A 17,810-nucleotide genomic window follows, 5' to 3' on the forward strand; every position below is an offset into this window, starting at 1 on the left:
GGAGAGTGAGAGGTGTGTATGTATGTGTGAGATGTGTGTATATGAAATGTGCATACGTGTATGTGCGTATGAGAGATGTGCGTATGTGTATGTGTATAGAAAAGTGAGAGGTGTGTATGTGTGAGAGATGTGTATATATGAGATGTGCGTACGTGTATGTGTGTAGGAGTGTGTGTATGTGTGTGTGAGAGATATGTGTACGTGTATATGTGTAGGAGTATGTGTGTGAAAGATATGTGTACATGTACTTGTATAGGAGTGTGTATGTGTGTATGAGAGATGTGCGTATATGTATGTGTATAGGAGAGTGAGAGGTGTGTGTGTGAGAGATGTGCGTATTAGATGTGCATAGGTGTATGTGTGTAACAGTGTGAGTGTGTGTATGAGGGGTGGGTGGATGGGTGCATGTGTGAGTGTGAGAGGTGTGTGTGTATGTAGTCACTCTGTTAAATGCTTCATAAACCCGGGTGTTAAGTGTGTTAGGAGCTGAGAGGAAGACCTAGCCAGCTTGGCGCTTTCCTGGCAAAGGAGGAGCTTCCCAAGCCTCCCTCGGAAGCCTTGGCTATCCCACCCTGGGCGCAAGGGACCTCACCCTCCTCGTCTGGCTGTAGATTCGGAAGACCAGCAGCAGCGTGGTGAGGTAGAGGCCCAGGAAGATGTGCTGGGCCAGGCGGATATCGGTGCCGCGGCTCGTGGCATAGTACAGCCCCATGAAGATGTAGACAAAGCCTGCGGGGTAGCTGGGGCAGGGGGCAGACCCAGTCCCGGTGAGTCCAGCCCGCTCCGAACTCGCCCTCACCCTCCCTGAGCTGCCCCCGCCCCCACGGGCCCCAGACTCACACGAGGGGCCCAGTGCCACCCTTGAGCTGAGTGTAGTCATAGGTGCCATTGATGACGCCTTCCACCTCCGACATGTAGGCTTTCCAGTCAATCTCTGTGTCTGAGAGAAGAGGGAGCCAGGAAGCTCCTCAGAGCAGATCAGATCCATTTCACAGGCTAAGAAACTGAGGGAGGGGGCGCATGGGAAGGGCCCCTGGCTCCGGGCCCAAACTGCCCAAAGCACAAAGCCATGGGAAAAAGGCAACTGTGCTTCAGAAACTCCCAGGAAGCAGGAACGTCTTTCCTTCTGAAAGACATCTCAGAGCAAAGCGGGCGCCCGTCCCCCAAGGTCGGCCAACCCCCGCCACCACTTCCCTTCTCTGTCAGAGCCCAAGGACCAGCGAGGGAGCCTGGGCCCTCTCGCTTGGCGCCTCTTCGAAAGCCTCAGTTTCCTCATCTGTCCTTCCATAAGGCATTTCTCCAGTCCTTTAGGGCTGACAAAACACCTACTCCACAGGGAGGGCGTGAGAGTCCGACTGATCCCATTTCGCAGATGTGGGAAAGTGAGGCTCAGAGAGGTTAGGGGCCTTGCTTAGGATGACCCGCACGGAGAGTTTTAGGGTCATTATTTGAACCCCAAGCTCACCTGGACCCCCGGGTTCTAAAGCCCTGGAAAGCCTGAAAATCCTCGCCCAGGCCTTGGCCCCGCCCCTCGAGCGTTTGCCCTCCCCAATCGTAGGCTTCGGCCCAGCTTCAGGCCCCGCCCCCACCCCAGGCCCCGCCCCTCCCCGCCCGTCACTCACAGGCCACCCTGCGTATGACCCAGTGGTTGATGCCCACCTCCGCCAGGCAGAGGCAGGCGGCCACGAGCGGCGTGTAGCGCGGCTCCAGCAGCAGCAGCCGCCGCTCCTGCCACGCCCGTTTCAGCGGCGCCGGCCCTAGGCCCAGCCCCCAGCGCGCGCCGGAGCCGGCCCCGGCCGGGCTCCGCTTCCGCAGCCCCGCCGCCATCTTCCCGGCGCGCCGCCTAACCCGGTCCTCCCCTGTCGCCGGAAACCAGAGCCCGTCGCTTCGAGGTTCCGGCGCTCCGCTTGAGTGCGCCTGCGCTGCCGGCCGAGCCCCACCTACTGAGCCTGAGCTCAGCCCCGAGGCCCTGGAGGGCTCAGTCCCCTCCCCCAACTCCCTGGTGGCTGGATTCAAGGTCCCCGGCCTACCTTGGGGGACTCCTCAGTCTCTGAGCTCTGGGTTCGTCATTTGTTTAAAAATCAACAACAGTCCTTGGACAAAATGATGTGCAAAGCTCCCTCTATTAAGTACCTGGGTCCCACACCCGGGCAGGACATCTGTTATGTCTGTCCGGTGGCACCAGGCCACGTGGTGCTTCTCCTGGGAGAAAGTAAGCCTCTTGAAGGCAGAGGCTTCCATTTTTGCGCTTGGAAACCTGAGATTACCTAAAGCCCAGCTCTGGGCATCTCGGGTTTACCTAGCTCAATTAGAATGCCAGTTTCTTGAGGACTGGGCAGGTTTTTGCTTTTATTCGTATTCCTGGTTGGTTGCTGTCCTTTGTTCTGGGAGAGAACTAAAATGACATGGCTGGTAGAGTCAAATTACAATGCCTCTGACTGTTCCTGATCAGACCAATACAGAAGGGGTTTGGGCACAAATAGTCCACTGAATATGGGGGTGCATTCTCATCTGGGGTTGCCTTTGAGCTACTTCAAGTCTGCTGTGCTCATAGACCACCTTCTCTGATTCTGGCACACCATGCTGGGCTGTCCTGTGCCAGTGTCTCCCATGTCACACAATCAGTTCTAAACTTCTTCAGAGAGAATTTGAGAGTGGCCTTGTATTGCTTCTTCTGACCTCTATGTGACTGCTTGCCCTGTGTGAGTCCTGCCACTGGACTGTGATGCCTCTGGATCAGAGAGTGAGGCCAACCTTAATGCAACTCTGAGTTGATTAATTAATCTTCAAGTCAAAAGACATTACCCATACCATTTTACCATTTTTACCTACCTCAAAATTCTGTGATGATGGCTCAGATGGGCTGGAAGCCAGATTCACAACCCTGCACACAGGCAGCCCAGGTCACAGGGTCATCTCATTGGAAACAGCAGTGGAATTCTGCAGTCCCCTGGGTGTCTGAGCAGCTTTTTTAAGGATCAAACTGCATGAGATAGATAGATGGATGGATGTGATGGGGTGGTGAGACCTGGACCCTGTAATGGGAATGCAAATTTGGAAGATCTTCCCTGCCCCTAGGCTAAAGTGCACCTGAAGCCTGGGGAGGGAGGCTTGTTTTTCAGTAGATACTTTTTGATTGGCCAGTGGGTCAATAAGGTTGTTACTTACATTCTCTGAGCCAGGAGAAGGCTATATAAGCCCTGATGTGAGGCTTTGTTTTGGGGGCTCACTTTGAGAAGTGTTCTGTGATTTGATATGGATTCTGGGAAGCCGTTGTCTGGAGCCCCCCCGGCTTTGAAAAACCCAGATGTTGATTTGGTATGGATGTAATGGTTGGACAGTTTGGAAATCTGTCTACTTGATCTGTCTCTGACTTGATAATTCTGTCTGTGTACTTTGAAGTTTGGGGTGCCGACCTTTTCCCCTGAACAAGGTAAAGGATATATGTCTGACTGATTAAAGTAAGCTTGTTAACCCATTTTGAGTTGCTTTCCTTTATCAAAGCAGATCCAAGAACCTGTGGTGGCAGCAAACCCTGAGGACGTGCTTGGGGTGCTTGCTGCTACAGACCCCTAAAAGAAAAAGACCTTATCTTTAAAAGCAGCCCAGATCACTGGCTTCTCACCTAAAGCATATGGCCCACCCCAGCCCACCTTGATTACTTAATCTGCTTGTCACACCTTAATCCCAGCCAGATCTTCCCACAGTCTTTCTGCATAAAAGTGTAGATTTTATCCCCATTAAATGACTCAGATTCTTACACAGTAGACTCAGTAGGAGTCTGGCCTGCTTCTATTGGTATTACAATAAACTCAATATTTGGACTGAAAGAAGGTTTGAGTGGTCGAATTCTTTCGAGGCAGACTCCTGCCCTGTACCCTTGCATTTCAGGGTTCCTAGCACCCCTAGATTGAAAGAGGTAGACAGAGTAGGTAGGTAGATAAATAATGATAGACCTAATCGACAGGTACATCAAAAGAGTTATGTATTAAGCCCTTACTAAGTGCCAGCAAAAAGTGTTTAATGGATGCTTTGCTGAATGAAAGGAACTTTTCCAGAGTCACACAGCTACTAAGTAGCAGGGGTCTGGTTTATACATGGTCCTTTGCCTATTTCTCCTTGGATTAGAATGTGAGCTTCTCTAGGGCAATGGCTGTTTTTGCTCATTTTTATAATAGAAAAAGTCTAAACCAGCACTGGCTGTCTGATTCTGGAGACCGCAGTGCGGCTCCAATGCCAACACCTGCATTTCCCTGGTTTCAAGTACGTGTCACTTTCTAGGGAAGGGCGGTGCTCGCCTGGAAGCGGTAGCTAGGGGCAAGGAAAGCGGTTTCCAAGCCGGCCGGATGTGCTCGTAGCACCTTCTCCGGCTCGGAAGTTCCACGTGTTTCTGATGAATAAGTGTGGGGTAGGGGGATGGGGGTAGGCGGAAGCTGGAGGCGGTGACTCTAGGCCCGAAGCCCCAATAGACAGTCAGCAGGTTAGGCTCCTCCCCGGACTCCAATTGACTGAGGCTCGGCCTAGGCCCCGCCTCCTCCCCACTCCAATTGGCTACGGCCCATTCCAGGCTTCCAGACCGCACCCCAGCCGTAGCATGGCTTCTTCGCCTCCGCTCCCCAAGAAGAACTCCGAGTACCGGGAGGCCCAGTACTGGGACAAGCGCTACCAGCACGCACTGGACACCGCCCCCTACGAGTGGTTCGGCGACTTCGAGGCCTTCCGGGACCTTTTGGAGCCCGAGCTGCAGCCGGAGGACCGGATCCTAGTGCTTGGTATGCCCCCTCACGGCTTCCAGGCGGTAGGGGGCGGGGAGAGTGGGCGGTGATTATGTAGACTAGGGGGCGGGGCTGAGGCAGCAAAATTCTGGTTTGAAGGGGCGGGGCTAAGGGAATAAGATTGGCCAGTGTCTCCGACGGGGCAGGGCTAAATTAAATCCGGGCTGATGTGTGGGGCTGAGGGCTAAATTAGATGGGGGCTGGCCGAGGGGTGGAGTGGAAGAGGGTGGGAGGGCATAAGGAGGGGACAGGGATTAAGGGAGGGTTGAGGGGGCTGGGGGAAGGTAGAAGAGGGCTTTGTGGGGGTCCGAGGGATTAGGGAGTAAAGGAGGTTTGAGGGAGTCAGCTAGGATAGAGCGCTCATCTAACTGAATTTATATCTGGCCTCACACACTGACTAGCTGGGTGACCCTGGATAAGTCACTAACCCTGTTTGCCTCAGTTTCCTCATCTGTAAAATGAGCTGGAGAAGGAAATGGCAAACCCCTCCAGTGTCTTTGCCAAGAAAACCCCTTATACGGGCATGGAGAGTCAGACAGACTGCAAACAGCTGAACAACAATAAGGGGGACTGAGGGATCAGGTAGTAAGGGAAGTTTGAGGGGGTCAGGGAAGAAGAGGGGTTGTAGGAAGTCACTGAGGAAGGAGGTTGGGGGGGGTCAGGGAAGGAGGGGGCTAAGGGGTGGTCTGGGAGGGAGAGGAAGACAGGAAAGTAGGAAGATGGCCTGAGGAGATTGAGGGAGGATAGAGAAATGGAGTAAGGAAGGTGTAGTTCTATCTAAGGGGCTGGTTTGGGGGGTGAGTGTGTTGGTTTGAACCTCCCCAGGTACTGGGAGTAAAACAGCAAAAAAACTTGTAATCTTCCTGAGGTCAGGCCCTAGGGAGCTCCACTGGCAGAAGCAGACACCCATTGGACCCTGCCCCAAATAGGAGAGCCCATCCCCACTGACCCAGTCTCTTTAAGGGAAATGAGAGCCCTTCTACCTGGCCCAACTGGAGAATTAGCTAAGTTCAGTTGTGGGCCTCCCAGTTTAGGAAGGATTCGGATAAGCTAGAGAATAGAGGGGGACCAGCATGGTGAGGGCCAAAGTCTAGATCAGGCTGAAGGAAGATCCATTGAAGCAGTGGTGATGTTTAATCTGGAGAAGGCCTAGAGACTTGAAAGGAAAGTCAGAGGTCATCTGACCCAAATTGTACCTGAATAGATATCCTCACTACAAGATTTCTTGAAAAGAGGTCTTCCAACTTTGACTTGAATACTCCCAATGATAGGGAAATCACTATCTATTGAGATAGCCTATTTTACTTATGAAAGCAGTTTGGTGGAGTGACTGGATAATATCTTAGTCTTGGAGTAGGGAAATCCTCTATCATAGACTGGGTATGAATCTGAGTGACCCTGGGCAAGTCACAACCTCACTGAGCCTCAGTTTCCTCATTTATAAAATGGGTGGCACAGTGGATAGAGTGCCATGCCTGGAATCAGGAAGACTCCTTCCTAAATTCAAATCTAGTCTCAGACACATACTAGCTGTGTGACACTGGGCAAGTCACTTAACCCTCTTTGCCTCAGTTTCCTCATCAGTGAAATGAACCAAGAAAACCCCAAATGAGGTCATGAAGAGTTCTACATGACTGAAAGTGACTGAATAACCACAAAATGGGAATAGTAATGAATTGACTTGGGGCAGCATGGTACCCTAGAACCTGGCCTAATGATCTGTGACCACTTAGGCCCTCAGAGCCTCTGTCTTCTCCTCTGTAAAGTGAGGGGGTTCAATGGACAGCCCCTGAGGGCCTTTCTGGTTCTGCATCTCTGTGACCAGCAGTCCTTCCAGGCCTCTGTTTCCCTATCTGCTTTTGAACTCACCCACTATACGTGGTCATTTCTAGGCTTCTCTGCGGGCCCCCAGAGGGAGAGGCTCAGCTGTCTAGTATTTCTGATCCACCACTCTGTCTTCTCCAGCCTATCTTGGTGGATGGCGTGTACTACATGCTGAATGCTGGGCTTGGGAGGAACAACGTAACTCTCCACCCCCATTCAAGTGAGGCTCGTTTTTCCTGAAAAGAAGCCTGTGACACCTCCCTGATAATACCAAGTTAGTAACAGCATCAAGGAAGGAGGGAGGGAAACTGGGCTAGTCTAGCATGAGCAGTGCATCCCTTTCATAACATCCCCCAAGCATTCACACACTCTTCGGCCTCTGAAAAGCTGATCATGTTTGCTCCTCTCCAGTCCTGGCCTGGCCTCCCTTGACATCTCGAGGCTCTGTGGCTCAGCCCAGTCTATCAGGTCAGTAAGGACCCTCCTGGGTCTTGTGTCTTGGCCTGCCTGCTCCCTGGAACTCGTTACACGTCCTGGTCTTAGCTTCACCTAGCTTACGGTTTTGATTCTTTATTAACCATTATTTTCCGTTTGGACCTTTAGTTTCTTTCCTTCTAACAGATACCAGTGCATCTACCTTTCTGCTGCACAGACTCAAGAGCCAGAGCAGGAAGGGATTAAGTGATTTGCCCAGAGGCACCTGATCCCACCAGGCAATGAGATCCATAGAGTTGCTGGCCTTGGGAGTCAGAAAGGCCTGAAAATGATTCTTAAATGCTTACAAGCTGTGTGACCCTTAAGTCACTTAACTCCTCTGTGCTTTAGTTTCCTCATTTGTAAAACTGGGGTCCTGATAGCAATTACTTTATGAGAAGATTGTCGTGAAGATCAAGCAAGGGAAGTGCTTTGCAAATCCTGAAGCTCCCATAAGTGTTAGCTGTTATTAGAATGTGTCCGAGATGGAACACCAACTCAGGTTTTTTTCATTCATTTTAGTCAGAAGTTCATTATCCTTGGCGGAGAAATCAGATGGAAAGTGAAGGTTGGGTAGTGCTGCCTTCTTGTCCTCATGTTTCATTAGCCCCTCATCTCCCTTTATTTTGAAAACCTGGCCCTCCTTTCATCTTTCTCTTGTCTCCAGGGTAGCTTTGGAAAAGCTTTTCAGGGTGTGCATGTATGGCCAGTCTCAGCTCATTCTAGGCTCTGGTGCTTCTGGAGTATTTCCTCCTAGAGGCCTGTCCACCGGGCCCTTCTGGGGGGGTCCATCTTCCACTGCCTGTCCTTGCTTTCATTCTAATCTGTGGATGCCTGGAAAATCTGACTTTGCTGATGAATGTCCTGAGTAGCCCCAGCAGACTCTTCTTGTGGCCTCTGGTCTTTCCCTTAGAATTGTTTGTGTTTTCAGTTTCCCTTTTAAACTCTCACCTTCCTCATGGGCCAATGTCCCCTGCAGCACTGGAAGCCTGTAGATCCTACCCAGCTTTCTTCTGAGTCTTTCCACATTGCTGGTGCATGTCAGGCCAAGCCCAGCTTTCTCTCCCTTCTCTCTATCATGGACTTGCTGGTTCTCCTTGGTGGTCAAATCAGGCCCAGAATAGCTAGCCCCTTCCTTTCTTCCACCTTTTGAAACACACTGTTACCATTACTTTGAGTCCAGAATTTGTCAGAGAGAGAGGGAGAGCGCATGTCAGCTGTAACCTGGATAGCTGAAGGTTGTGCGTGTGTGTGTGTGTCCCCCCCCCCATGCCTCGGGACCACTTTTGTCTTTTCCATCTGTCCAGGAGTGTTTTCATATGCTCAGACTTGATGCTATCCCTTCCTTCCTGGGCACATCCTTTCCAGTATCATCAGAGAGCACTTTGAGTCTCACAAAGCACCTTACCTATATCATTCCCTCCCCACAACAGCCACCTTCCCATTCTACAGATAAGGAAACTGAGGCACCAAAAGGTAAGTAACTTGCCAGGTCACCCAGCCAGGAAGTGGCTGAATCAGGATTCAGACTTGAGTATTTCTAACTTAGTCTTAGCTGCCTCCCATAACTTTCTGCCAAGTTCCCTGGCCCCTTGTGTTCCTGGATGTTTTTTCCCCTGAGTGGATGTTCTAGAAAGGCAGAGGCTTAGATGGACCCTGTTGAAGGAGAGCCTTCCAGACAATCAAAGCTACCCCAGGAGGCCAGGGATCCTGTTTGCAAGTTGAGTGGGACCAAAAGCTTCTGAGCACCATTCCAACCCTGTTCCCTGATCCCAGAGAAGTCCCTTCCTTCATCCTTCCATTTCTTATTGCTCTCCCCTCCCTTATGCCTTGTATTTACTTAGCTTTGCCTGTGGTAGATTGTAAGCTCCTTGAGGACAAGAACTGTATCATTACATCCCTGGCACCTAGCTCAGAGCTTTTGGTATAGAAGCTGAGACACAGGCTGGCCCTTGGTGATTGGGCTGGGGATTAGCCCCTGGAGACTGGAGGCGCAGGGAGGGGTTGGAAGGTGGAGCTTCAAAGTTCTTACGTTGGGTCTTGCCGGTTGAAGATAAGCTGTCATGCTTCCCCTAGGCAGGGGAGGGGAACCTGTGCCTTGAGGCCTCAGTCAAAGGGCCTTACGTAGGGCCTCGAGGCCACCCGACCTTGGGCTTCCTTTCTCCTGGAAGGCTGAGGAAGTTCTTGGATCTAGGTACTCTCTCTCTTCCCTCCAAGTTGTCCATCAGTGCTGGCTGGGGTAGCCTCCAGAGGATTAGGGAGATACCCAGAGCTGATCCCTTGATCCTGTTACTGAGGCTAATGCTGATTAAAGGAAACCTAATCCCTAAGAGACAGGACTGTTGGGAGACCTCCAGCTCGGAAGAGGGAGCAAACCAAGCCAAGAACCTGCCTTTGGGAGGCCAGTCTCCCACCTCCTAAGGGTCAGGCTTGGAGCTGAGAGGGACCCAGGGTCTAAGCAGGACTTGGTAAGCATTTCCTCTCCCCTCCTTTTTTTTTTTTCTCCTCCCCTGTAGGCTGTGGGAACAGTGCCCTGAGCTATGAGCTTTTGTGTGGGGGCTTCCCCAATGTGGTCAGTGTGGATTACTCTCCAGTGGTGGTGACCGCTATGCGGGACCGCTATGCCCATGTACCCATGTTGCGCTGGGAGACAATGGATGCCCGAGCTCTCAGTTTCCCTAATAGCACTTTTGACGTGGTGCTAGAGAAGGGTACCCTGGATGCTCTGCTGGCTGGGGAGCAAGACCCCTGGACGGTGTCCCCTGAGGGCATTCAGACTGTGGATGAAGTTCTCAGTGAGGTGAGATTAGGTAGAGGTAGTGAGTGCTGGTCTAACAGGGTGAGGGGTGAGAAGAGATTGGGGTAGAGGGGGAAGGGGAACAGAATAGGACTGTGAAGGGGAGAAGAGTGCTGTCGAAGGAACCAGAGTGCCTGGATTCCAGTTTCACTCTCCTGCTGAACAATTGTGAAACCTTAGGCCAGTCCCTTCACTTCTCTGGCCCTCAGAGTACTCATCTGTAAAATGGGGAAGAAGGGTGTGATAACTTTGGAGGTCCCTCAGCATCCCAAGGCAGAAAAGAAAAAGGGGATTAGAGAGAACTTGGAGCCAAACAGGTTGGTTTTGTAAGAGTCAGACCCAGGGGGCCCTCATTTGTTCAGGCCAAGACTTGTATCTGACAGGCAGGACAGCATGAGACTGGTGAGTGGCTACCTTGGGAGTCGCCCCGTCCCCGCCATTCCTCCCACCCAGAGAAGTTCTGGTGAGAGTCTTGGGTGAAAGGAGATCCCTGCAGGTCAGTGGGGAGGAAGAGGAAGGAACAGGGAGAGGCCACTGATCTTCAGAGAGCCAAAGCCAGCCCCCACTGACTGCTCATTCATTCACCCTCTGTAGGTGAGTAGAGTGCTGACCCCTCAGGGCCGGTTCATCTCGCTGACAGGGGCTGCTCCCCACTTCCGTGTCCAGCACTATGCCCAGCCCGACTATGGTTGGTCTCTTCGCCATGCATCCTACGGCAGTGGGTTCCATTTCTATTTCTACCTCATGCACAAGGGGGGTGAGCTGAGTCCAGCACAGCAAGCCTTGGGGGCCCGGCTGCATGCCCCCCCAAGCCCCCCACCTTCACCATGCTTCCTTCAAGACTCTGACAAGGAAGACTTCCTCAGTGCCATGGAGCTCTAAGGACTGATTCTGGTTCAAAGTGACTGTGGGTGCTGCCTTGGAAACTAAATATCCTGACTGAACTGGGGTCTCTCACAGGAACATCAGTCAACAATCCCAGAGGGGGCTCTCAAGCAGTAGCTGCTTGCCTATTCTTGGACTTTTCTCTCAGTTTTTTCAAGCTTGCCCACTGCACACCATATCCCTTCTAGTGATCACTGGCCTCTCTCTGGGTCAAGCCCCTCTCTCAGCAATACTTCTGCATCCTCAACATGGAAGAAAGCAGAGGAGGTCCCTGGGAATGTCGACCTGGGTCACAAGTCATTCCTTAAACTGCCCTTTCCAGCAGGGCTTAAGGGGCAGGGTTCAGGAGACTTGGGGTCAGGCTTTAATCTGACCTTTGGCACCTCCTGGCTGTCAGTCCTCCATATGCTCATCTGTAAAATGGGGATGGGAATACTGTAGTCCCTACTTCACAGGGTTGTTGTGAAGCTCAAATTAAGATCATGTCTGGAAATCCCTTGACAAATTTTTAAAGAACGGTGGATGTCTGTTGTTACAGGGTTGGTGGGGGCTTCTGAGTGCTACAGGCTAGAAAGCTCTAAGACTGAGTGAGATGCTTGGTGTTCTGGTACCCACTGTGACTCACTATGACTCACACTAGGGGCCTTGAAGGCAGTGGCTTTCAGGGCATACCAGGACCGGGGCCCGAGAACAGGGTGGGCATTATATTGAGGCATCCTCCTCACCCGACCAGTCAGTCTCCCCACCCTTTCACCTGCCTGAGCTCTGGAGGGGCAGGTGCATAACTAGGCTAGAGCCTAGGTCTGGGCTGGAAGCCGGTCAGAGGCGGCAGCAACCAGGCTATGCACAGGTCTGTGTTTATTCACGAACTCCTGGTACAGTGAAGATGGGGTTGGGGGGGGGGGGGGGTGCCCCGCGGGGCAGGACAGAACCGGGACATTTACAATGGTGCATCCCTGGGGCCCCTTTGGCAACATCCCAGAGGCAGTGCATTCCCCAGGGACAGGGAGGAATAGGGTCCGAGGTGGAAAACAATGGGAACCCTCCTGAGGAGGGGGGACGGGGCTCCAGAGCTCATCTAAAGGCTCTGGATAGACTGGCCGTGTGGGTACCAAGGTTAAGGTTCCCGAGGTCATTGCCTAAAGGCTGAGACCATCCGCCAGGCGCGGACTATCTGTGGCCCAGACCAAGGGGGCTCTAGGAGAAGGTCCAGTAAACAAAGAATCGGATATAAAAATACAAATGTGCTAAGGCAGACACCTTAGAAAGAGGCTGAGAATGGGGGACCCGCCGGACGAAGGGAAAGGGGAGTGCCTGGATTGGGCTGAGGATGATGACCCCCTCCGGCTGGGCTCTGGAGGGGAAGCTCATGCATGCAAGTTGCAGCCAAACGTCCCCGGGAAGGGTGGCACGGAAGGACCCGTGGCCAGCTAGCTGCTTAGCTTGCAAACCGGCTGGAGGGAAGGGGCCGTGCGGGACAGGGCGCAGGGAATGAACAGCGACAATGACATGTCCGTGGCATCAGCTGCCACGCGTTTCTGTGTCCGTTTCTGTGTGCGGGGTGGGGCCACGGCCCGAGTCCTAAAGTGCATGAGCGGGGCGGGCCGGGGGCCGGGCGCTACAGGGGCTCCTGACCGGGCCGCGCCGCCACCTTGGTGCTGAAGCGGACAGCTCCGGAGCAGTGAGCAGCGGCGGCGGCCCGGGCGGAGCCGCTGGGTCCTGAGGCCCCGGCCCGCTGGGGCTGAGGCTGGGCCGGGAGCCCGGGCCGGGGGCGCCGGCAGCTTCATCGCCGTCCTGCGCTCCGGGCCGTTCCGAGGCGGGAACCGGAGCCCGCGGACCAAGCCGGCGCGTCTACACTCCCGACGGCGGCTTCTCCCCCATTCCCTTCAGCACGTCATCTATCCGGTCGTCCTCGATTACCACTGCGGAACAAACAGCGCCTCAGTCCCGCGCGGGATCTGCGGCCGCGGAGCCCTCTTTCCCTCCCTCCCTCCCTCCTCGTCTCTGCAGCCATAGATGGTCTCTTCAGTTGCCTGTCAACCCCCTCCGCATCCTGCTTCCCAGCCGCTGACCTAGGGTCCCTAGCATTCCAGGCTGCTCTCGGACCCTTCTCTTCCCCGCCCCCCAACCACTTCTAACCTCCTGGCTCAGTTCACTGTCCCTCCCATCGCTGCAGCTCCCTAGCTAGGCAAGGCGGGCTTCGGGAGTCCCGGAGAATGGCGAAGGGAATGGGGGCACCAGGGAGACGATGAAGGGCGCAGAGCCGCAGATGGGAGGGGACCCCTTCGAGCCCCCTGCTTCCCTTGCCCAGATCCAGGATCCGATCCCTGAGAGAGCCTGGGGCTGCGGCAGGAGCAGCCTAACCGGGGGATTGGCGGGGGGGGGGGGGGGGGGAAGGAGTAGGGTTGGATAGGATGGGGAGCCGATTGACGGGACAGGGAGGGGGGGCGTAGCTGGAGGCTGGTTTCTGGGTCAGGCGGGTGGGTCTCAGGCCTCCCTACCTCTCTTGGCCCGGCCGATCTGGCCCAGCTTAGGGGGCCGTTTGGCTTGGTTGCCCGCAAAGAAGGAGTTGGTATCCTGGAGGCGGCAGCTGAAGGAGAGATCTGAGCCCTCCGGGTCGGCACCGAAGCGGCCCATTTTGTCCTCGCTGTAGGGGAGGATTTCCGACATGGTGCAGTCTGGCTGTCAAGAGGAAGGATCGAAGACCACTCTGGGGTGTGTTGCGTGTGTGTCTCTGTGTGTGTATCTACGTGTGTGTGCGTATGTATTTGCGCGTGTGTGTGTGCGTATGTTTGTGTGTGTGTGTGTGTGTGTGTGTGCAGCGCGGAGCCGAGCGGGGGGCAGCCCGCCGTCTAGCTGGGAGCCGCGCCTGCTCCCCAGCCCTCCTTCTCCTCCTCCTCCTCTTCCTCTTCCTCCTCCTCCTTCTCCTCCTCCTCCTCCTCCCAGTCCAGAGTGAGTCGGGGGCCGGGGGAGCCCTACATCATAAGGAAAACCGGCGGAAGGATGAAGTCATGCAGCATCCGGGGCTGCAAAGGGGCAGCTGGGCTACCTCGCCCTCCTCTCGCAGCCCTCAGTCTCCTCAGGCCGCTGGGCAGTCTGAATGGACTGAGAAGCTGGCGAGCGCCTAGGCAAGCTGGCGGGCGGGCGGGCAGGCAGGTGGGGGGCACGGCGCGGCAGAGCCCAGGAGGCGGAGGCGGAGGGGGCGGTGTGTGCGCGAGCGGAATGACAATGAGAGGCCGGACTGCGGCAGAGCTCGGCGGGGCGGGGCCGGACCGGATGGAGAAGGCCGGTGGCCGCTGTGGCTGGGGGGGAGGGAGGGGGGAACGGGGGCCACGCAACTGGGGGGGATCCAGGACTGGGATCATGGAAGCACGGAAAGAGAAAGGACACGGTGAGACCGGAGCCCCGGCTGGCCTAGCCCCGGTGCAAGTCCCATAATAGGTGGCGGGGGCGGGGAGGGGGGCTTCGCGGGGGAGCTGTGCTGACGCTACAGGCCCCTGGCCGTCCCCCCCCCCCCCCCCCCCCCCCCCAGCCTCATCTGGGACCCTGGAACACCCCTGCCCCACTCACTCCCTGCCGGCTGAAGTCCAGACAAAATAACCTATGGAGAGGGCCTAACTAGGGAGAAGTGGGACAGGGCTGAGCCTGGGGGAGCGGGGTAGAGTAAGCCGTCAGGATGGTCCTATTCTCCTTTCTCCTGTCTCCCTATCCAGAGTGCTCCCTCTTCTCTCCTCCCCAGGGGCCACGTGGGGGGCAAGAAACCAGGGGGCTATCAGCCCTCCCCACTCTCAGCGTTGCTGAGCTACTGCCATCCTCCCTTGTCCCTCCGTGAGAGGATTCCTGTCAATGGCAATGCTCCAGGACTCACACAGACCGCCAAGCCACTGTTTCATTGAGCTGGGTTTGGGGGAGGGGGTGGGGAGCAGCGAGGAGCGCGAATCACTTAAGGTGGCTTCCACCCTTCCTTTGCCTCCCTCCCCCCGCCCCTGCCCCCCAACCCGGCCCCTGCTCCCCCCCCCCCCCAAGCTCTTTCCACCTAGTCTAAGTAGCTGTCACCGTCACCGGAATGCTTATCCTGCATGACGCGCAGGTGTGCACGTGGGGCTAGGCCTCTGGCGTCCTCGGCCTGCCAGTCTGCCCACCTTTCTCCTTCCTACCAGCGTCACACCTAGCCTCCTGCTGCCTAGGACACGGAGATACACCGTGGCCCAGGCACAGGTTCGCTATTGTTACAAATGAAGAAGAGAATAGGAACGCACTTCTAGGAAGCACTTCCTCCCAAAACTGTTTTCATTTTCAGCTGCCAGCCCTGATCCGGTCGGGGGAGGAGAGAGACAGGCATTAGGACCTCCATTTCACACATGCAGAAACTGAGGCTCAAGGAGACCCAAGCATTTATCAGAGGGTCATAGAATTAGAATGATTCCCTAGAGACTATTCAGTCCAACCCTTTCCTTTTACAGTTCAAGAAACCAGGTTCAGAGAAGGGATAAAGCTTGCCTGGGGTCATTTATAGGTAGAATCTGGACTTGAACCCAAGTATTATGACCCCAAAGCCAGGGCTCTTTGCACTATTGTAGCCTTTCTATGGTTCCCACAATAAGTGGGGGGCTGGAAACCATTCCAGTCCTGGCTTTGAAGCTGTATGACCCTGGGGCTCTCTTCATTTCTTTGAGTCAAAGTTAAGCTAACTCCCTCTAGTTTCTGCCCCTTCCAAGAGCCTCTGGGACACCACTGGTCACCCTTTCTGCCTGGAGGTACAGAGGGAAGGCCTTTCCTGAGCCTGGTGCCCCTCTGCACCTCAGTCAGGCCAAGTGTCCCAACACAGTCTCTTATTTAGCCCACTTCTAGAAACCTGGGTCAGCAGGAGGCTAATTAGTAAAAAAAGGACTTCACCATTAGCTGGAATATGGAAGGCTGGGGGGGGGGAGGAGAACAGGCTGGCCCAGGGGAGGCCATTTTAGGGCATTATTATCTGCCGGTGGCTGACTCTGACAAAGTCAAGCAGTGACATTTAGGAAGAGTTGATTGAAGACTTTCCTTTATAAGGAAAGTTTTTATTGATGTTCTTTTCTCTCTTTTAATCTCAATCTCATTTTCCCATGACTCTCCCCTACAAACTGAGTCTGAAAATGGGCCTTCTTCTATACCTGGAGTCACCACTCTGCCAAAATAGGAAACACGAAGGCATGAAGACAGTCCAATGCAAATGCCTTTAGTTTACTTTCCTGATCACTTAGGACAGGACATATTGACTGATTGCTCTATGGATCTCCTCACCAGCCCTGCAGCTTCCCAGACCCAAAATCTTCACCTTAGCCAGCCCCCTGTAGTGGTTGTGCTCCCCTCTTAGGCTTCTTTTGCATTTGCAGCTTTTAGCACAGCACCAGTGTTTAGTAAGCACCTTGTGAATGCTTGTCAATCCATTGCTTAATTCATCATTCATTTGGTCATGTCCTGCCCCACCTCCCTCAGTATCTGTGGCCAATTTCTGAGCCTTCTTCCTGCATTTGTGGCTGGAGCTCATGGAAAGCATGTATCTCTTCAAAAGAAAAACCCCAGCATTCCTTTGCTGCTACAGAGTGATCAGTGCTGCATTCCTTCTATAGAGAATGTGTAAACTATCTAAACACATACAGGTACAAGCCCAGGGACAGACTATTTCCCCAGAGTACCAGCCCAACTCTGCTTTTCACTGATATGTCACCCTGAGCAGGTCACACATCCTTTATTGGTTCGTTTGCCCCTGGGGGCAGAGGGGGGGGGTGTTGGATGAAATGATCTCCAAGTGACTTCCGGCTCTAAACCTATGGTACAGTAGCCAAGGAAGGGACAAGACCTGAGGTAAAGCTAAAGTGGGTGGTCATAAGTAGACATGAATGATGACCTTGTAAAATTGCCTGAGGAGGAACAGATGTGGAGGAGGAAAGCCAACAGAGACTGGTGTCAGGAAATCCAATGGAAGAGAGTAACCTGGGTGAGAGTAATCAGATGGACTTCAGAGAGGTCAGAGAGGGTAGTGACTAAAGAATAGTCATGGTGTGAGCTTGTTTAACTAGGTTTTTGTTATGAAAGGTTTCTGGATGGATGGCAAAGTGTTTTGGGAAATAACTGATGAAAACCCCAAAGGCATTCATCAGGCAAAGAGGTGGAGGCCTCCAAAGGACCAGTTTTGAGAGAGGATAGAAAGAATAGAATATGGGTGAGGTCCATGAAAGTCGATAAAGCTTAAACATATTGGAGGGGAGAACTAAAGGACCGTCATGACAGGTGATGGCCTCAGTCATCTCTGTAGGGTAGAGAATGATGTCTGTTGAGGGTTGTTGAGTTGAAGGGAAAAGAAAAGATTTAAAAGAACTACCCTGAAGAATGTGAGAGAGAATATGTTAGCATTGGAAGAAAGGATTGATTGTCCTACAGCTGATCTGAGGGAATTAAAGGCAAAAATTTGCCCAGGATCCAGCCAGGAATTTTCTTCAGCAGCATCCCGTCCCTTGAGATGAGTGAAGAGGGTAGATGTAGAAATGATATTGGGACAAAGGTTAGGGTGGGAAAGGTCAAAGAGTCAAGAGATTCAAAGGATCATTCTGGAACTGGGGGACTGTAGGACTGGGCATATAACATTGGATTTGGTTGGTATATTGGTTTGTTTTGTCCAATTTTTTTTTCTTTTTCATCCTTTGTTACAAGGGATATCTCTTTGGGAAGGGACATGGAGAGGGAAATATTGGGAAATGGAGGTAATGTAACAGCAAAAGATATCAATAAAAGGTGGTTTTAAAAAGAGATCTGTCAGAATGTATCTTACCAGGGGTTTGCTATTACTAATCCATCAACATGGCCTAGGGGCTAGTGGGGTGAACTTTGAGCCAGAAAAACATTATTGAATCTCACTTACTAGCTGTGTAACCCTGGGCAAGCCATTTAACCTCTGAGTCCCAAGTTCCTTATCTATAAAATTGAAATAATAATAGCACATACTTCCTTTAATTAAAAAAAAACATTTATTAAGTTCGAGGGACTATTATAGGCTCTGGGGATGCTATCAGAGGAGC

General features: G+C 53.3%; 3 protein-coding genes across 5 annotated transcripts in view; 1 reads left to right on the plus strand and 2 right to left on the minus strand.

Moving 5' to 3' along the window:
• ALG3 (ALG3 alpha-1,3- mannosyltransferase) overlaps nucleotides 1-1,855 on the minus strand; it is a 4,035-nt gene extending 2,180 nt beyond the window's left edge. The window contains exons 1-3 of the mRNA XM_069089326.1: nucleotides 1,623-1,855; nucleotides 841-940; nucleotides 593-740 (exon numbers count right to left, since the gene is read on the minus strand). Coding sequence (XP_068945427.1) covers nucleotides 593-740; nucleotides 841-940; nucleotides 1,623-1,827 — 453 coding nt within the window. The 5' untranslated portion in view covers nucleotides 1,828-1,855. The remainder of the gene's footprint in view (nucleotides 1-592; nucleotides 741-840; nucleotides 941-1,622) is intronic.
• Nucleotides 1,856-4,513: 2,658 nt separating this feature from the next.
• Nucleotides 4,514-17,810, plus strand: part of ECE2 (endothelin converting enzyme 2) — a 47,946-nt gene continuing 34,649 nt past the window's right edge. Inside the window, exons 1-3 of one of the 3 annotated variants that reach the window (XM_069089327.1) lie at nucleotides 4,528-4,772; nucleotides 9,590-9,873; nucleotides 10,465-11,271. In XM_069089327.1, coding sequence (XP_068945428.1) covers nucleotides 4,595-4,772; nucleotides 9,590-9,873; nucleotides 10,465-10,752 — 750 coding nt within the window. In that variant the 5' untranslated portion in view covers nucleotides 4,528-4,594 and the 3' untranslated portion in view covers nucleotides 10,753-11,271. Of the gene's footprint in view, nucleotides 4,773-9,589; nucleotides 9,874-10,464; nucleotides 11,272-17,810 lie in introns of those variants that run through there. The other 2 variants (XM_069089328.1, XR_011168585.1) reach the window with 2 other exon arrangements.
• CAMK2N2 (calcium/calmodulin dependent protein kinase II inhibitor 2) lies at nucleotides 11,597-13,566 on the minus strand. Its single transcript, XM_069089329.1, has 2 exons — nucleotides 13,257-13,566; nucleotides 11,597-12,677 (listed from the first exon to the last, which is right to left on the minus strand). The coding sequence occupies exons 1-2, from the start codon at nucleotides 13,423-13,425 to the stop codon at nucleotides 12,607-12,609; spliced, it is 240 nt and encodes a 79-aa protein (XP_068945430.1). The 5' UTR covers nucleotides 13,426-13,566; the 3' UTR covers nucleotides 11,597-12,606.

This window comes from Petaurus breviceps, unplaced genomic scaffold, assembly GCF_028583685.1.
Source record: "Petaurus breviceps papuanus isolate PSGF00001 unplaced genomic scaffold, PetGlider_PUasm1.0 186, whole genome shotgun sequence".
NCBI lineage: Eukaryota > Metazoa > Chordata > Mammalia > Diprotodontia > Petauridae > Petaurus > Petaurus breviceps.

Bases quoted from the DNA above. Each gene is read 5' to 3' on its own strand.
- CAMK2N2 (XM_069089329.1), bottom strand. From the start codon at position 13,425: ATGTCGGAAATCCTCCCCTACAGCGAGGACAAAATGGGCCGCTTCGGT. The intron at 12,678-13,256 runs GTAGGGAGGCCT...TTTGTTCCGCAG, and splicing joins GATCGGCCGGGCCAAGAGAG to TGGTAATCGAGGACGACCGG.